The following is a 19949-nucleotide window of genomic DNA, read 5'->3' on the forward strand; positions in this document are numbered from 1 at the left end:
AGAGAGAGAGAGAGAGAGAGAGAGAGAGAGAGAGAGAGAGAGAGAGATGGAGGCAGGTGTTCGTGTGTCTCCGCCAGTCAAAGATAGGTGGTATATCTAGGTTGAGTATTGGGTTACACTTCTGACTGTATGGGCATCTTGTTATTGAGCATTACCAAACTTATAAAGCCTTTGATTAACATTTTTTTAAAAAGTTACTAATACAAAAAAAAGGATGAGGAGGGAGGGTGATAGAGTACATGTGACAGGAAATCAGAAGAGGAAACTAGCTGGAGGAAGAAAGGGAAGGACAGAGGGAAACAAATCAGAACTCTAATGACACATGTATGAGGATTATGTAATAAAACCCAGTACTTTGTATGTTAACTTAAAATACTAATAAAGAAAAAAAAGCAAGAAGGAGGAGGGGGGACAGGATAGGGAGTTTCTGGGGGAGGGATGAAGAAAGAGGATGACATCTGAAATGTAAATAAATAAAATATCCAATAAAAAAATTAAAAAAAATAAAACAAAAATTGAGGGAGAAAAACAACTGTAAGTAGAAGGTGAGATTTAATAATAATAAATAATAATATATTTTTAAAAAGAATTATTGTAAACATGTTTAAAACACTGACAATGTGGAAGCAATGTGACCGAGCCCAAACTATACAGCAAATTATACAATATTTGTAGGCATTAATATTTTGAGGACTTTTAATGTTATAAGAAATGCTTATGATATGTACTGTTAAATAAATTGATTTTAAAACTTGCATAAAAAGGCTAAATTTTAATTATAAATAAAATCAAACCCATAGTATTTTACAAGGTTTTCTTACAGAAGGGCAGTGCAGATTTTTCTTTGCCTTTTTATTTGTTTTAGTCTATTGAAATTTCTAAAATGAATATACATTTATGATCATAAAAATTAGAGAACAGTGAATGCCTTCGCAGCATATAAGGAAATGTAAACAAGCTCAGACATATGACTGAGCTAGTGTTTGGGAAGACTTGGTCCTAAGGACGCAGGTCTGCCCATCTGGACAGAGAGGCTGAGATCCACACTGCTGGTTTATCAATCACACTGTGGTATGGTTTTCATTCACTATCTATCAAAGGCTGTACTCTCCGTATTTCAAGGTATGTCCCAGTATGCTAAAATGTGAAACGTTGCTGTTTTCATCTGTAGGTGGATAACTCAGTTCTGCTGGGTTGTATTATTTCTCCTGTGCTTCTCCATGTAGCTTCAGCTGGAATGCCTAGCCTCAAGAGCCAATGAGAAAGAACACAACAAGGTGGCACTGGTTTTTTAGAATCTAAGTGACTGAGGGACAGTCACAGCTAGTAGCACTCAGAACTATCAAAGAATGTCTTAACTAATCTGTTGATGAAGCAGGTGGAGAAGGTGCCTGAGATTTTAAGAACTTTATATTTCTTGAAGTTTTTGGCATGACTGAAAAGAGTTTATATTTCAATTTTTCCTCCTTCCTTGGAGGAAATTGGAGGAAACTTCCTTGGAGTTTTTCCTTGGAGGAAAAACTTACAGTTAGATCATCACACCTTATTCTAACTCACCTGCCATCTCTATTGCCTCACCAAGGGACACAAGCAGGAACTGAATGTCACTGCTCCAGAAGGCTGGCCCCTGTGTTGGGCCCCTCCTTGCTGTGGCATGTGAGAATTTTCAGCCTCTAGTGGGTATGCTGCAAATTGTTTGCATTTTGTTTTTATAATGATTTATTTGTTTACTTGTTTCTTCCTGTCCACTCCAAGCTTGGAGACTTTGGGATTCAGGGGTTTTGTAATGTATGCCACAGAATGGGTCTCTATGAACATTGTAATCTCTATTCTAATTAGCTTGTGGTCGCATGTCCAGGTTCCAATTATACTGACTGTTTCAACTGCCTCCTTCAGATTGCTACAGATGGGAAAGGGGGAGGTGACCTCGGTAACATGAGTGTGTAAAGAAACTTCTAGAAGACTCACCTCTGGCACTGTTTCCCCTCAACGTGCTCTCTGCACTGGCATACTCCCAAGGGTCCACTACACATGGTAGTGAGTGCTCCACCAATGTCACACTGACACCCTGAAAGTCAAGAAACAGTTGGGGTTACTACCAAACTGTCAGGGGACAAGTGTTTCCCTCCCCAGAGAAGACAGCTCTGATATTCTTAGTACTATGTGGACTGCTTCTTTCCTCTCTAGAGGGAACGTCCCAAACAAAAATGGTCTGCCCCTCAAAGTTCCACCTCTAATTTCAAGATATGTGACTACAGGCCAGTAGGTGGGTACACTGTTCTCCAGTCAAAGGTGACATAGCCCCAGAGCTAAACACCGTTAAATAGCCTGGACAGAGCAATCTGTCCACCAAGTGCTTCCCACACAGACGTGGAGAGAATGACAGCAGACACCTGTAATCTCAGTGTTGAGGATGCAGAGGCAGGAGGGTCCCTGGGACCTACTGATAAGGGATAGCCAAATTTAGCAAGGCCCAGGTTCAGGAAAATCCCTGTCTCAAAAAATAAAGTGGAAATCAACTGAAGGGGGTACCTGACATGGACCTCTGGCATCCATACACAGAGGCACACATATATATGAACATGAACATGAATATAAATACACACACACACACACACACACACACACACAGAACAGCATTGTTATAAATAACATTTATGAGGTGGCCCATGTAAAAGTCAAGAGTAGCCTTGTAGGCTACCCACTTCTGGAATTTCATTACTTAATACAAGCCTATATCTAAGTATCTGGCTTTTTAGTTAATATGAAATATAGCTTGAAGGTGACTAAGCTTCCATGTTAGTCAATATTAGCACATACCCTTCATCCCAATATGTAGTTTGTAAATGAACCAACAGTGTTCTGGTAGAAGAGAAGTGGAAACAGCACCACCTATATTCACTGCAAGTGTCAACACAATATTTGGCCAAGTTCTCAGGACAGAATTTCTGAGCTCCATCCTTGAAAGTTGGCTGTAGGCAGTCAAGGCGGGGATTCTGGCAGCCTCTGTCCCTTAGCACTTTGGCTTGCCCAAGCCCTGCCAAATGCATTTACCTTGACAGCCAAAGTAATTGCTCTTCTCCAAAGAGAAATACCCATCTTCACAGGTGTCACAGGCATCACCAGTTACATGGGCTTTGCACCTGCAGTCACCATCCTCCTGTAGAACAATGAGCCAGACAGCAGCATTTGATACACAGGATTCACTAACCTTCAGAATTGGAAGGAGGCTCATCATACAACAGGAAGCAGGGTAGCAAGAACTGAAAAAGTATACCCATGGTCAGGATGACTAGCTAGGGACTGGTATTAGCTAGGAACTGCTCCAGAAATCCCACAATCAACCACTGCAGCATCCCACAGTCATTACGTGGAAAGATGTCCCATGTTACCTGCCCACACTCTCCAATTCCACTTGCTGTCCCTGCTTCATGGCACTGGCACTCTGTGAGGATAAAAGAGGGTATCTATGATCCAGGGGTTGCACAAGAACAGTTCCCTGGCTCTAGGGACATTACATGCCTATGACAAAACTCATGTGGTTGGACTTTCCTATGGACCTAAGCAACATTCACTCTGCACTGCTGGGGCCTAAATCAGGATTGCTTTCTTGGGTTAGTAGACAGATCAATCAATAAAATCCAACTAGAGTAATGGCTAGCTTATGGCTACTCTAGCACAGAGTTTATAAATGTTTCTGATGCCAAGGTCATTACTGGTGTGCCTGGATAAAAATATACTCTTGCCCTAAAGGTGGCCATTTCACTTAGACCTTTTATTATGTGCTTTTACTTGGTATCTTGGCTTTGATAATTGTATAAAATGAAGATGCAGTAGGTACATGTCATTGTTATATTATGTGCATTAAAATTAAAATAAAATTTAGCCAGAAATAGTTCAAAGGCATTTATCAAGTAGCTGCCTTCTCAAATAACACAATTCAAATGGAAACAGTATAGATAAATCTTTGCCTGAAAATGGAAGTTCTGCCGTGTTTGGAGGTGGGGGACACCAACGTGCTCTGCACCATGTTGAACAAATCAAATTAGTTTGACACAGAGCTGACTGAATCAACTAAGTAGGGCTCACAGAGACTGAAGCAGCAAGCACAGGGCCTGCATGGGTCGGCACCAGGTCCTCTGCGTATATGTTATTGGGATTAGCTCAGTGTTTTTGTGGGTTTCCTAATAACAGGAGCAGGTATGTCTCTGACTCTTTACCCGCCTTGAGACTCTTTTCCTCCTCTTGAGTTGCCTTATACAGCCTTGATATGAGGGCTTTTTTTTTTTTTGCCTTGTTTTATTGTATCTTGTTTGTCCTGTTTGGCTGTTATCTCTTAGAGATCTGTTCTTTTCTAAAGATGGAACAGAGGTCAAGGGGGGGTGAATCAGAGTGGGAAAGGTGGTGGGGAGCTGGAAGGAGTAAAGGGGGAATTGGTTGGGATAAACTATCTAGGAGAAGAATCTATTTTCAATAAAAAGAAAAAGAAGTGCTGTCTTATCAATGTTGGCACTGAGAAGACAAAAATAAAGAAACAAGGGTTCTGAAAGACGTGGTAGTATATGAGACAGCTTACCTGAGCATCCATGGGGGTTTTCTTTGGCCAGATTCCAATATAATGGTTTACAGACACTACATGTAGGACTTGCAACATGAAGCTTGCACTGGCAGTAACCCTTGAAATGAAAATCAACTGTTTGGCATTTTGAAATCAAGACCTGTTTCAAACATGTGTTTTCAGCAAAACATTGTTAGCAAAATAAAATTTGATCATGAAAGATAAGCCAAAGGATTCACTCAAGCCAGAGTCATTTTAAAGAGTCTTTTGAACTTTAAAAAAAGGGATTATTCTGCAGCAGCTGGGAACCCCATGGAGCTCAGCAGATGAGGGACCCATCCCCTCTGCTTGAACTCCATTCCCTTCTGGTCTGCCCCTTCTGCTGGGGCAGATCATTAGCTTGTCTGCCCCTCTGAAGACCCCACAGTCTGAAGGCCTCCCACGGGATCTGCTACAGTCAGGGCCACAGGTCTCCCAGGAGACCTGCAACAACCCAGGGATACAGGAAGTAGGTTCCAGTCAGAGACACTCAGACCAGTTAACACCAGCGATAACCAGAGGGCAAGAGACAAGCACAAGACCACAAACAACAGAAGTCAATATACTCCAGCACCATCAGAACCTAGTTCTTCCACCACAGCAAGCCCTGGATACCCCAACATACCTGAAAACCAAGATGCTGACCTAAAATCCTATCTCATGAAGACAATAGATCCCTTTAAGGAGTATATCAATAACTCATTGAAAGAAATAGAGGTAAACAGGTAGAAGGCCCTAAAGAGGAAACAAATCCCTTAAAGAAATACAAGAAAATATAATCAAACAGGTAAAGGAATTGAACAAAGCAGTCCAAGACCTAAAAATAGAAATAGAAACAATGAAGAAAACACAAATGGAAGCAACCCTGGAAGTGGAAAACCAGGGAAGAGGTCAAGAGCTAGAGATGCAAGCATTAACAAAAGAATACAAGAGATAGAAGGGAAAATCTCAGGCATAGAAGATACCTTAGAAGATATTGACACAACAGTCAAAGAAAATATAAAACATAAAAAACTCCTAATCCAAAGCATTCAGGAAATCCAGGACACAATGAAAAAACCAAACCTAAGAATAATAGGAATAAAAGAGAGTGAAGATTCCTAGCTCAAAGGACCAGAAAATGTCTTCAACAATTCACAGAAGAAAATTTCCCCACCTAAAGAAAGAGATGTACAAGAAGCCTACAGAACACCAACTAGATTGGACCAGAAAAGAAAATCTTCTCATCATAAAATAATCAAAACACTAAATGCACAAAACAAGAAAGAATATTAAAAGTTGTAAAGGAAAAAAGCTAAGTACCATATAAATGCAGACCTAGCAGAATTACACTGGACTTCTCAACAGAAACACTAAAAGCCAGAAGAGCCTGAACAGAGTTCACACAGACCCTAAGAGAACACAAATGCCAGCCCAGGCTACTGAAAAACTCTCAGTCATAATAGATGGAGAAACCAAAATATTCTATGACAAAACCAAATTTAAACAATATCTATCTACCAATTGAGCCCTAAAGAGGATTCTAGAAGGAAAACTGCAATACAAGGAGGGTACCTACACCAAAGAAAAACAAGAAATTAATCATCTCACAACAAAGGCAAAAGGAGAGAATCACATGCACATAATACCACCTATAACAACAAACATTATAGAACTAACAATCATTTGTCTTTAATATCTCTCAATATCAATGGACTCAATTACCCAATAAAAAGATGTAAGTTAACAGACTGGATATACAAGCAGGATCCAGGATTATGCTACGTATAAGAAACACACCTCAATGATAAAGACAGACACTACCTCAGAGTAAAGGACTGGAAAAAAGTCTTCCAAGCAAATGGTCCCAAGAAACAAGCAGGAGTTGGCCTTCTAACATCTGAAAGTTCAACCAAAAGTTATCAAGTGAGATGGGAAAGGACACTTCATGTTCATCAAAGGAAAAATCCGCCAAGAAAAAGTCTCAATTCTGAACATCTATTCCCCAAATGCAAGGGCACCCATATTCATAAAAGAAATATTACTAAAGGTCAAAACATACACTGAACCTCACACAATAATAGTGGGAGACCCCAACACCCAACTTTTGCCAATGGACAGGTCATTGAGGCAGAAACTAAACAGAGACACAGGGAAACTGATAGAAGTTGTGAACAAAATGGATTTAACAGATTTAACAGAACATTTCGCCCTAAGACAAAAGAATATACTTTCTTCTCAGCACCTCATGGTACCTTCTCCAAAACTGACCATATAACCAGTCATAAAACAGGCCTCAACAGATACAAGAAGATTGAACTAATCCCATGCATCCTATCTTTAAGGAGCATAATAAGAGTCGCCATTATGGATAATTAATTTTAAAGAAAAAAAATGTGTGGCCTGGAAGCCAGGCCTGGGGGTTGGGGGGGGGCGAATGCCATGTCAAGACAAATTGTAATTGGCTGAGAGGTAACCATTGGTAACCGAGCCCAAGCTGTCAATTCTGATTGGTTAAAATTAGCTTTAAAAACCCCTGGTCTGGCCCACGCAAATTTGCTCTTTCCTGGCAGCCCCACAGAGATGCCCTTGTGTTGAGATGTGTTAAGACGAGCCAGCACTCAAGCTGTCCACCACCAGCCGAGAAAGCCCACATTTCGTGGACTGGATTCCCGCAGGTCCACACGACTGTTGGCAGAAAGCTCCTGCCGGTCTGCACGGCTGTTGCAGACCAAATTTCACTGGATTCAAGTTTGTCTCCTGGACCAATTCTCCATCGAGCCCAAACTGCAAGCAGACACACATCATGAACCTTACCTGAGGTTCCAACATCGGACCAGGCCAGAGGTTGGTATACAGTGTGTGTGTACGAACAAATGCAATCCCATTTCGCTATTTGCCTGTTGTCATTCATAAGTAAATAAGCTAATCAGACCTTTCCTCGGGGTTCGAGACTCTTTCATCGCCCCATACTCATGTTCGAGATTTTGCAACAGTTTAAAGCGTTTCTCAGTGCTATCAGACCTCCACGGACTAAGGTTAGACTTCAATAACAACAAAGGCAACAGAAAACCTGCATAGCCGCGGAAGCTAAACAACTCTATATTGAATGATAACTTGGTCAGGGAAGAAATAGAGAAAGAAATTAAAGACTATAAAATTCAATGAAAATGAAAACACAGTATAACCAAACTTATGGGACATAATGAAAGCAGTGCTAAGAGGAAAATTCATAGCACTAAGTGCCCTGGTAAAGGAATTGGAGAGATCCTACACTAGCAACTTAATAGTACACCTGAAAGCCCTAGAGCAAAAAGAAGCAGACACACCCAAGAGGAGTAAATGGCAGGAAATAATCAAACTCGGGGTTGAAATCAAATCAACTGAATAGAAACAAAGAGAATGATAAAAGAATCAACAAAACCTAAAGCTGGTTCTTTGAGAAAATCAACAAGATAGATAAACCCTTAGCCAAACTAACTGAAAGGCACAGAGATAGTATCCAAATTAACCAAATTAGAAATGAAAAGGGAGACATAACAGAAACCGGGGAAATTAAAAAAAAATCATCAGCCTATACTCAACAAAACTGGAAAATCTAGATGAAATGGATGATTTCCTAGACAGATACCACATACCAAAGTTAAATCAAGAGCAGGTAAACTATCTAAACAGGCCCATATCCCCTAAGGAAATAGAAGCAGCCATTAAAAACCTCACAACCAAAAGAAGCCCAGGGCCAGGTGGATTTAGTGCAGAATTCTACCAGACTTTCAAAAGAAGCCCTGATACCAATATTCCTCAAATTATTCCATAAAATAGAAACAGAAGAAACACTACCTAATTTATTCTATTGAAGCTACAATTACTTTAATACCTAAGCCACACAAAGACCCAACAAGAAAAGAGAATTTCAGATCAATTTCACTTATGAATATCGATGTAAAAATACTCAATAAAATTCTAGCAAACTAAATCCAAGAACACATCAAAACCATCATTCACCACAATCAAAAAGGCTTCATCCCAGGGATGCAAAGTTGCTTCAATATATGAAAATCCATTAATGTAATCCACTATGTAAATAAATTCAACAATAATATCACATGATCATCTCGTTAGATGCTGAAAGGTCATTTGACAGAACACAACACCCCTTCATGTTAAAAGTATTGGAGAGATCAGGAATTCAAGGCCCATACCTAAACATAATAAAAGCAACATACAGCAAACCAACAGCCACTATCCAATTAAATGGAGAGAAGCTTGAAGCAATCCCACTAAAATCAGGGACAAGACAAGGCTGCCCACTCTCCCCATATCTATTCAATATAGTGCTCGAAATTCTAGCCAGAGCAATAAGACAACAAAAGGAGGTCAAAGGGATACAAATTGGCAAAGAAGTCAAGATATCACTATTTGCAGATGATATGATAGTATACTTAAGTGACCCCCAAAAATTCTACCAGAGAACTCCTACAGCTGATAAACAACTTCAGCAAAGTGGCTGGATATAAAATTAACTCAACTTCATACAAACTTCATACAAATAACTTCATACAAATGATAAACGGGCTGAGAAAGAAAATAGGGAAACAAAATCCTTTAAAAATATTCACAAATAATATAAAATATCTTGGGGTAAATCAGACCAAACAAGCGAAAGATCTGTATGACAAGAACTTCAAGTATCTCAAGAAAGAAATCAAAGAAGACCTCAGAAAATGGAGAGATCTCCCATGCTCATGGATTGGTAAGGTTAACATAGTAAAAATGGCCATCCTACCAAAAGCAATCTACAGATTCAACATGATCTCCATCAAAATTCCAACACAATTCTTCAAAGACAAGGAAAGAGAAATTCTCAATTTCATATGGAAAAACAAAACCCAAGGACAGAGAAAACAATTCTTAACAATGAAACATTTCTGGGGAATCATCATCCCTTACCTTAAGCTGTAATACAGAGTAATAGTGATAAAAAAAAAAACCTGCATGGTATTGGTACAAAGACAGACAAGTTGATCAGAGGAATAGAATTGAAGACCCAGAAATAAAACCACACACTTATGGACACTTGATCTTTGACAAAGAAGCCAAAAATATACAATGGGCAAAAAAAAAAAAAATAGCATCTTTAATAAACGGTGCTGGTCTAACTGGCAGTCCATGTGTAGAAAAATGAAAATAGATCCATATTTATCACCTTTCACAAAGCTCAAGTCCAAGTGGATCAAATACCTCAAAATAAAACCACATACATTGAATCTAATACAAGAGAAAGTGGGAAAGTGCCTCAAACTCATTGGCGGGGGGGGGGGGGCAGCGGACAGAAGGATTTCCTAAACAGAATTCTAATGGCTTAGGCTCTAAGATCAAGAATTGATAAATGGGACCTCATGAAACTGAAAAACTTCTGTAAGGCAAAGGCCATAGTCAGTAGGACAAATCAGCAACCTCCAGATTGGGAAAAAGCTTCACTAACCCCACATCTGATAGAGGGCTAATATCATATATATATATTCAAGAAGCTAACCTCCAAAAAACCCAAACAACCTAATCAAAAAATGGGATATAGAGCTAAACAGAGAATTCACAACAAAGGAATCTCGAATGGCTGAGAAGCACTTAATAGTCAAAGTCCTTAGTAATGAGGGAAATGCAAATCAAAACAACCCTGGGATTCCACCTTACACCAATCAGAATGGCTAAGATCAAAAACTCAGGTGACAGCACATGTTGGCAAGGATGTGGAAAAAGAGGAAGGAACACTCCTCCATTCCTGGTGGGATTGCAAACTGGTACAACCACTCTGGAAATCGATCTAGAGTTTCCTTAGAAAATTGGATCTACCTGAAGACCCAGCTATACCACTCTTGGGCATATACTCAAATGATGCCCCACCATGCCACAAGGGCACATATTTTCCACTATGTTTGCAACAGCCTTATCTGTGATATCCAGAAGCTGGAAACAACCCAGATGTCCCACAATGGAAGAATGTAAACAGAAAATATGGTTCATTTATACAATAGAGTACTACTCAGTTATTAAGGACATCCTGGGTTTTGCAGGCAAATGGATGGAACTAAAATATATCATCCTGAGTGAGATAACTCAAACTCAAAAAGGCATGCATGGTGTGTACTCATTACTAAGTGGATATTAGCCAAAAAAGTACAGAATACCTAGGACACAATCCACAGAACTCAAGAAGGTTAACAAACAAAAGGGCTCAAGGGAGGATGCCTCAATCCCACTTGGGAAGGAGAAGAAAGCAATCATGAGAGGCAGAGGGAGGGAGGGAGGGATCTGGGTTGGAAGTGGGAGGGGGGAAGGGGAACATGATCAGTTATTGGTGTGGTTAAAAGGAGAGAAGCCTGAGAGCTAGCAGAAAGAATGGAAATATGCAACCTCGGGAGGTCAGAGGTGAGGTCACCCTCTAGAATGTAGATCTGTGAGGTGAGAGACTCTCAGGACTCAGAGGGAAGGACCTTAGATAAAATGTCCAAGAGTGGGGAGAGGGAACTTGTAGAGTCCACCTCCAATAGAAAGACAGGGCATCAAGTAAAAGGATGAGGTTGCCATCCCACAGTCAAAAACTCTGACCTAGAATTGTTCCTGTCTAAAAGAACTGCAGGGACAAAAATGGAGAAGAGACTGAGGGAAAGGAGGTCCAATGACTGGCCCAAATTGAGATCCATCTCAAGGGGAGCCTCCAAGGCTCAACACTATTACTAATGCTGTGGTGTGCCCATAGCCTAGCATGGCTGCCATCCAACAAGCCCAACAAACAGCTGACTAAGACAGACCCAGATACTTATATCCAACCAATGGACTGAAGTTGGGACCCCTGTGGTTGAATTAGAGAAAAGTTGGAAGAAGCTGAGGAGGGTGGCCCCCTAGGAAGACCAGCAGTCTCAACTAATGTGACTCTCCCCCTACACACACACACACACACACAGAGATCTCTCAGACACTGAGCTACCAACAAGGCAGCGTACAGCAGCTGATACGCGTCCCCCACAGACACATACAGAGCAGAGGACTGCCTGGTCTGGACTCAGTGAGAGGAGATATACCCAACCCTCAAGAGACTTGAGGCCCAGGGAGTTGGGAGACTTGGCAGGGGTGGGGAGACAGGTGCGGAGGAGGAATAGGATGAGAATCTGTGGGAGGGTAGACTGGGATGTGGGTGGAAAACTGGACTGTAAATAAATAAAACTAATAAAAGGGGGTATTTTTATTTGATGCATTTGAATGTTTTACCTGCATGCATGTATGCACGCTACATGTGTGTCTGGTGCCTGAGACCAGAAGTCGGTACCTGATCCCCTAGTACTAGAGTTAAAGATGGCTGTAAGTCACCATGTGTGTGTTGGGAACTGAACTTGAGTCCTTTGTAAGTAACCTCCAGGAAGAACTAACACCAGGACTCTAGGATATAAGATTTAAATAAACCTTATTCTTTTGTTTAATAAAAAATACATATACAGCTTGAATTTAAAATCATGGTGAGGTTGCCCAATTTACGCAATTTGGACCTGTGTGTTACATTAATTTCAGGAAGTTTCCACTGGGTAGCCATGATCTTTCACAGAGACCCCCTACTTACCAAGCTGGAGTCAATGGTCCCAGCTGGATCACAAACACTGCTGGACCCTGTATATGATTCAAAAACATTACAAACATCTGGCTGAAGATTTAGATGCTTCAAAATTTTTTAATTTCACTTTTTTTAAACAAGTGCACCTACATCTGTGCTTTTGATAGATGAGTGACAAAGACCATGTGTAACTTACACTAAGACATGCCAAGAGATCTTTATGATATTTGATCTGCTCTGACTTGTGTCACTCATGACTCTGTCCTGTCTAGGAACACAACTTCCTTTCTGTGTTTTATGTTTGCTATACTTTATTTTTAGTATACATTTTAACTTGTCTTTGAGAATTGCATGTAATATATTTTGATTATATTCTCTCCCCTTCCTCAGATCCTCCCAGATCCTTCCCTACTTCTCTGAAAACCTTCCTTTCTAGTGGGTGATGGTTACAGTGAAACTTTGACCATCCTTAGAATTGACCAGAAGAGGGCAATATTGCACCTCTTTTTAAAAATATAACTAAACCATTTAAAAGAAGTTTCAAAAGAAAATAACTGATTATAATTCTCCCTGTCCCCAAGTGTACTGAAGTTCTTGGTGACATCAACTGGTATGCCTTCCTGCCTTCACCTGCAGAGGCTATAGCTGAGCACTTTCGATGTCTTGATATTACACTGACAGCAGCCTGGTTGAGCCTGTTTCTATGGCTAGTTTCCGCCATTGGAACATATCCACAACAGGATCATATATTCTTACAAATTGCCCTTAGCTTTTCGCGGGTGTTTCCTCTTTGTCTCCATTTCTCATGATACGCTGCTCTCCCTCCTCACTCTCTGCTCATCTTTCTCTGGCAGCCCACACCTCATTTTCTCTCCTTTTGTCTTCCATAGGGACCATGCCCCGTCCTGAGCTCCTCCCACATGGCCTGTGTCTCTCTCCAGCTCGGGTACAGTTGTGGCTACTCTGCCTCTGCCACAGCACTCACGGGCCTGGTGACCATACGGTGACTATACTTTATTTTTAGTATATATTTTAACTTGTCTTTGAGAATTGCATGTAATATATTTTGATTATATATTCTCTCCCCTTCCTCAGATCCTCCCAGATCCTTCCCTACTTCCCTAAAAAACTTCCACAGCCTTCTCAGGGCAAGTCCTGTTACTGCTGTCTGTACTTTCTGCCCTGGTCTGGACAATTCTGATTAGGAAAGCTCTGGAAAATGTAGTCCTCTCTTCTACCTAGTCCCACCCAACTCTGAAGGCTTCACCCTCAGTGTCCCCAGGAACCAGAAGGGTTCCTACAAAAAACACATTTTTCTGATGGAAAGTCTGGGTCAGTCTACAAACTGCCCCCCCCTCTTGGTAGCACAAAAGAACTCTGAAATCACCAGGCTGCAGCTATTGGCAGGCCTGGGGCTGCCCACATCAAAGGGCTTGGCGAAATGCAGGTCACTCATTCCTATGTTGGGAGCAGAGGCAGAACACATCCCTGGTCCCTCTCACCCTACAGTAAAGAGCCTATGTGGCCCACATCAGCACTAGGGAGAGAGGCATGATACCAGGGTACACAGGGGTTGCGTGGGGTGTCAAACAATGCAAGGGCAAATTCGTGGCATCAGGCTGATCATGCCGATGCAGAGGATATGTGGCCTGAGAAGCCCAGATCGTTTATGAGTGGATATTTAAGTTGTTCTCATCCGGCACTGTCTCTGGAGTTGAGTGTGTGATGCACATGCTTCCAGTAATGCTGGCATAGGGAAGACTGAACCAAATCCTTAGAGTGGCTTGAGTCAACATAGAGAAGGCTCATCAGGCTTCTCCAAGAGGTTGGCTGCACCCACTTAGATGAGGACCATGCCTCCAGCATGCTGCTGGCTCCTTACCTTGGCAGTAGGGAAAGTCATAGGCTCCTGAGAGACACCTGTCACACCACTTCCCCGTTATTCCAGGCAGGCATTCACACTGGCCAGTCCCCGGGTCACAGGGCACTGGATAGGATCCAATAGTCGAACACTGGCAAACTGTGAGAAAGAGCTGATCAGACTCAGGCATGCATTATAGAGTACATAGGGCATGGTCCTGGACAGGAGCCCTCAGGGCCAGAAAGACACAAAGTCAAGTTCCAGATTCACGTCCTTGATTGACCTAAGCCTCGGTTTCCCCTCTCTTACAGGGGGTTGATCCTGGTGTCTACTTGATAAGGATTAAAACTTGACAGGTAATCAGTGCCCCTCACAGTCAGGACTTACAAGGACAGTAGTTCTGTGCTCAGCAAAACTGACTGGTGGAAAGGGGGCTCTGAGGGTTCTGCTTAGGTTCAACATTGGCACTCAGAGGAGGAGGAAGAAAGAAAGAGATGGCAATACATGTAAGTCACTTGAGGGAGGTGCCAATGCCACATCTCACTGGGATCAAACTATTCCAGTCTGGATCAGCTTATAAATGTCCTCAGTTTCCTGTTCTCTTTACATTCATTTTCTCATGGGCTAGTGTAGCTACCAAGCCATCATGGAAAGAGTCACACAGGCTGGGTGGAGAACAGGGGGTAGAAATCTGTTGTAGAAACCTTTGTCCTATCTCACCATCTCTGTCTAAGTAAGTAATTAAGCAGGCTGGGCAGAGAGGAGGGATTCTGGCTCCTCCCCTCCTAGCTCCCTTCCCACTGGGTCAGGTTCCTGTATCTCTGTAAGTATACTCTTATAGGTCCACAGCTGCTTGGTGTCACGCCTATTTGTACTGTGAAGACCCTACTGCTGGGAGAGGTAGCCAGGGTGAATGGCCTGGCTAACTTCTTACTACCAAGAGTCTCCCATCTTTTCAAGATCTGGAAGGAACTGGAGAGACATTCTAAATGAATCTCACAGTTACATGGCAAAGTTCAGAAGTTAAAAGGTATTCTTAAAGTTACTAAATTAGTCTATGAAGCAAAGAATTCCTCCTCACCTGCCACCATATGGTCACACTCATTTGGAGCCAAACATCAACTGTGACATCCACTCATGTATGAGTGACTTACTTAGGCTTGTCAGACCTCAGTTTGTCCTTCTGTAAACTGGAGTTGATAACAAATCTATCTCCTGAGGCCATTAGAGAATTATCAGTTATGAAGCATAGGAAGCTCCTGGCAGAGGAGTCGCTCTGTTTGCTCCTTCTGCCGTCTCTATTCCAATTTCCTTCTCTCAAATGTGTCCCTTTGACTATTCCACACTGGATGAATGGGCATGATGAATTAGCACTCTGACTGCCAAGTTTATGTTCAATATGCTCAGTAAAAAATTAATTATATACATAGTAAAAAATTAATTGTGCATGCGAGCATGTGTGTGCATAAGACAATCTCATTTGCAAGTTCCCCAAATTCCCACACTAGCTGAGACCCAGAGAAGGAAGCAGCCATAGGTAAATCCCCTATCTGACGTTTGTTGTGTACATAGGCAGCCTTGGCATCTGAGGGACACTCGAGGCTAAGCTTTAGGGCAAAGAGTCTCCAAGGGGCAAGATGGAGACCCTGTTTTCTCTTTTCATTCTCAAGCAAGATGTGGCCAGAGTTACACAGGGACTCACTCTGAAGGGGCTTTTTAGTACGAATGAGATTGCCTAACATACGTCTGTCCTGCTCTCACCATAGCCAAACTCTCTCCAAGGGAGTGGAACAAGGCTGCTTTCCCCATGAACAAATGACCTGGGAATCCAACAGGACACAGTGGCATCTTCTTACCACCCCAGCTCCTACCCACAGCTATCATTCCAGCAGCCAGAGATCGGCATTCCGCTGTATTTAGTGGTAGCGTGGCTAGCTGTGTGTTGTGAGAAAATATAAAAACACACATCCCTCATCCCAAAGAGCTAAAGTTCTAGAAGGGTAGCTGAAGAGTCAGTTAGGCAGTGTCCAGAGTCCTTCCTCCCACAAAGCTATGTGTGAAAAACCTGGCTGATGCCCATGCTACCTGCTGGTGGGAGCCACCCGAACAAGGTCATGGATACTGTATGTCCCCAGCAAGGTTCCTTCCTGGTCCTGAGGCCCTGCCAAGCCTCTGTTTGTAGAGATTAAGTTTCTGCCTCCAGTAGATTTCTAGAAAAGTGTTGTCAGCCTCTGTGACTGTTGTTTTTGTGAGTCAGCTGGCTAGGCTGTGGTAACTACATGTTTGATCAAACACCAGTATCAACATTACTACAAACATGTTATTATATGAGATTAACATTTTGATCAATAGACTTGCTGGACAGAGTATACAGCACCCTGGGCGGCAGAGGCAGAATTCCTGAAAGTTTCAGCTCAGCCTGGACTATACAGTCACTTCTGGGCTAGTCTGATCCTATCATAACACCCTCCAACACACAAAAATGTAGACTTTAGATAAATCAGGTCCTGGGCTTACAGTCAAAAGCAAAACTGTGTGAACTAACCCCTCCCTGTGCATGTGTGCGTGTGTGCGTGCGTGCATGTGTGTGTGTGTGTGTCCCTTCTAAATCTGTTTCTCTGGAGTCAAATATAGATTTTGGTTCCTTTTACATTTATCAACTATACTATCAATTTGGTTTATCAGTTATCAATGCAGATCTAGCCTGCTTTCTGCAGAAGCAGACTCTAATGACTGTTCTCTGAATTAGTTTTGGGGAGCAGACTCTGATGACTGTGTTCTTTGAGTTGGTTTAGGGGAGCAGGTTCTGATAACTGTTGAGTTGGTTTGGGGGCTTCTGGAATTGGCTTTCTAGACTACCTTAAGAGAATTATTGACTCCATCCATCCTTCAGTGAAGGAGGTCAGTAACAACACATCTTAAAGCAACAGCACAGAAGCAAGCACTTTGTTCCTGTGTGCTCCTAATCAAACATGTAGGAAGTCCGTAGTCTGAGGATCGGATAACTGAGATGGCTTTGGTTTGGTTTGGTTTGGTTTGGTTTGGTTTGGTTTGGTTTGGTTTGGTTTGGTTTTTGTCATCCAGTGAGTATAATGGCTGGTTGTTTCTCATTGTGAAGGCAATATCGAAGAGTTCTAGAATTTGATGCCCAGCTCACACAGCATAAATGACCCCATAGTTCTTGTGTCTTTCCCAAAGAAGGCCCGATCTCCTACAGCCCCCAGGCAGATTGCTGAGAGCCCAGCTTTCAACTTGGACTGGCAGAATTACAACACAAGTTGAATTCTTAGCCTTGCAAAGTAACTATAGGGGGAAAAAAATCAAGGCAGGGATAGCGTAATCATGGTTGTCAGCCTGGTGGTATGACGAACCATGCAGGACACACCCCTCTGGGATGCATGCCCTGCATGTGCCCAGTGTGTAATGCTATTTCTCCCACAACCAGGGTCTAGGAAGCAGACTGAGAGACAGAATGTGGTATAGCGACATGCATGTGAGTACCAAGGCAACAGGAGACCAGTTATGCCTGTTTTATGAGCCACACTGGCTATGCCATCATTCCAGGTGTTTGGCTAGGTACCAGGTGAGGTAGTGATAGGAAGATTTGTTTTAGATGAAATTATTGGAGTCTTAGGTAAAGCAGATAACCCTTCAGAGCACTTCCTTAAATGAAAGACACTGCTCCTCCAGACAGGGGAGTCAGCTCCACTCCAGGCTGCCAGCCTAGCCTGTGGATTTTAGACCTGACAGTGCTCACAAGGCTACAGCCAATTCTTTGCAGTAAATCTTTCAGCATACACCCACACCTGGGGTTTTGAAGCCTAGCCAATTCAAGCTTTTTCCTCTCCTGCTTTAGGGGAGTGAGCACAGACAACCAAGCAGGAAACCAAGTCAGGCAGCTGCCTGGAGCACAGAGTGCCCTGCTGCTTTACACAGATGGCACAGACACAGGCCCTTAGGGCCACAGAGGCTGGGCTTGACCTCGCACACACTGCTCTTTTAAATGACTCACTCCTCTGCCATGGTGCTTTCATTTTACTCCAGCTGCCCGCAGAACCACCAAATTCCAAACTCCAGCCCTGGCAGCCCTTCTACACTCTTGGAAAGTCGGTGAAGCTTTCAAACTAGTATAGTTCTTTTCTTTGTCTCGGTCTGTGTCCTTTGAGTTTCTGAAGTATTTGCTTTCCCCCATCTTCTCCCCATTGTTTAGGCCTAAAATACTTCTCTTCCTAAGGTGTATAAAGCTAACACAGACTAAGTGCCCTTACTTGTGGTTTGGATCACAAATGTCTCATATACTTGCTTATACGTAATGAGACATCTTAGGAGAGGAACTTGAGTTCAAACACAAATCTATATATGACACACGCGCACCTGCCTGAAGGGATTTTATACCTTTTTTTTTTTTTTACTTTTTGAGACAGAGTCTTACTACATAGACCTGTCTGGCCTGAAATTCTTTATGTAGACCAGGTTAGTTTTGAGCTCTTGGAGATCCACTTGCTCTGTCTCCCAAGTGCCTGGATTAAAAGCATGTGGCCCCATGCCCAAGCCTTAAACAAAAATTTTAATATACATCTATTTTGACTGTGATTTGTCACAAGAAATCTGATCTACAAATGTCTTCATTTCTGGCCATCAAGCTTCTGATTTAGGGTCAGAGAGATGGCTCAGGGATAGTTTGCCACTCAAGACTAGAGAGCAGAGTTCAATTCTTCATGTAAAGGCAGAAAGATAGTTGTTTGCAAAGTTGTCTCCTGAAGTTAACACGCATGCCCTTGCATGCATGAACTCCTTTGGCATGCTACTCCCCAGCCCCACCCCCGCTCATGCACACACACACACACACACACACATCACACACAATAATGATAATAATTTTCAAAGTATATTTTAGAGTATTTTGGACTTTCAAATGAGATCTGCCAGACCTGTAAGAACAGAAGTTCAAGTGCTCAGGAAGCTTGGTCACCATGCTGTCCACTGTCACATAGCCCCAAGCACAGTCCTGTTCCACAGAGAATGCCAAACAGATGTCTATGAAATAAATGTGAATGGCCCTAGAAGTCCTAGCTTGAGTCCTGACCTGGACATGCTCCTGATAGGCATTATCTTAAACCTAACAACATGGCCACCAGACAAGTATCAATGAGGCAGCCATCATCTCCACCTTCACAACACAACACAGTCAAGAAACAAAGTAAAGTATACAGAGCTCCTTATTATAGAAGTGATGCTTTTATTGCCCAGGATTTGGGAGATCTTCCTTTCTTGTAGGAAAATAGATTGGTACCTTACCAGGCAAATCCACAATGCCAACAATAGGTCCCATGACACATATCACAATCCACTTCTCTGGAACTGGACCTTAGGATATTTTAAGCCTTCCCAAGCAACCACCTTAGATGTTTCTTGGAAAAAAATGGCCTATAAAATGAAAGGCCAGTTTGAAGTAAAGCTGCACAAAGCTTGGCTCCAGAGGGTTCTCTGCCCCTAGCCACATGCTTTTGTTTTCCCCCGGAGTAGCTGCCAGCTTTTCCAGGGGCAGCCCTTGAGCATCCCAGACCAGGGTCTTCTGGAGCATCAGTCACAGGTAGGTGTGGCTGACTTTTAAGGGCAGCTTCAGTGTCATGTACCTTCAGCTCATGGTCAAGAGAAAACCACTGTTTTCCACATCCCCAGTATCCTCTGCGGTGCCAGCAAACCACATCAGATCAGGAAAAGGAAAGATCAGATAAGAGGAGGAAAGGAAGGAGAAAAAGAGAAAAATGAAGGGGACGGAGAAGAGAGACAAAAATGAGAGGAGGAAAAGTGAAGAATAAGTGGTCCTTCTGTCATCACCCAGGTAACCGACCAACCCAGAAAGTCATGTTATGTGCTGTACCTGAAGACAGTGCACAACTGAA

The 19949-nt window shown here is 42.4% G+C and overlaps 1 protein-coding gene across 1 annotated transcript in view; it reads right to left on the reverse strand.

Annotated features, from left to right (window-relative positions):
* Lama3 (laminin subunit alpha 3) overlaps positions 1 to 19949 on the reverse strand; it is a 233209-nt gene that overhangs the window by 133750 nt on the left and 79510 nt on the right. Inside the window, exons 13-18 of the mRNA XM_028759473.1 lie at positions 14065 to 14202; positions 12192 to 12238; positions 4577 to 4676; positions 3393 to 3445; positions 3055 to 3160; positions 1969 to 2068 (exon numbers count right to left, since the gene is read on the reverse strand). Of these exons, the coding sequence (XP_028615306.1) occupies positions 1969 to 2068; positions 3055 to 3160; positions 3393 to 3445; positions 4577 to 4676; positions 12192 to 12238; positions 14065 to 14202 (544 nt within the window). The remainder of the gene's footprint in view (positions 1 to 1968; positions 2069 to 3054; positions 3161 to 3392; positions 3446 to 4576; positions 4677 to 12191; positions 12239 to 14064; positions 14203 to 19949) is intronic.

This window comes from Grammomys surdaster, unplaced genomic scaffold (assembly GCF_004785775.1).
Source record: "Grammomys surdaster isolate TR1022 unplaced genomic scaffold, NIH_TR_1.0 126298, whole genome shotgun sequence".
In the NCBI taxonomy this organism is placed as follows: Eukaryota; Metazoa; Chordata; class Mammalia; order Rodentia; family Muridae; genus Grammomys; species Grammomys surdaster.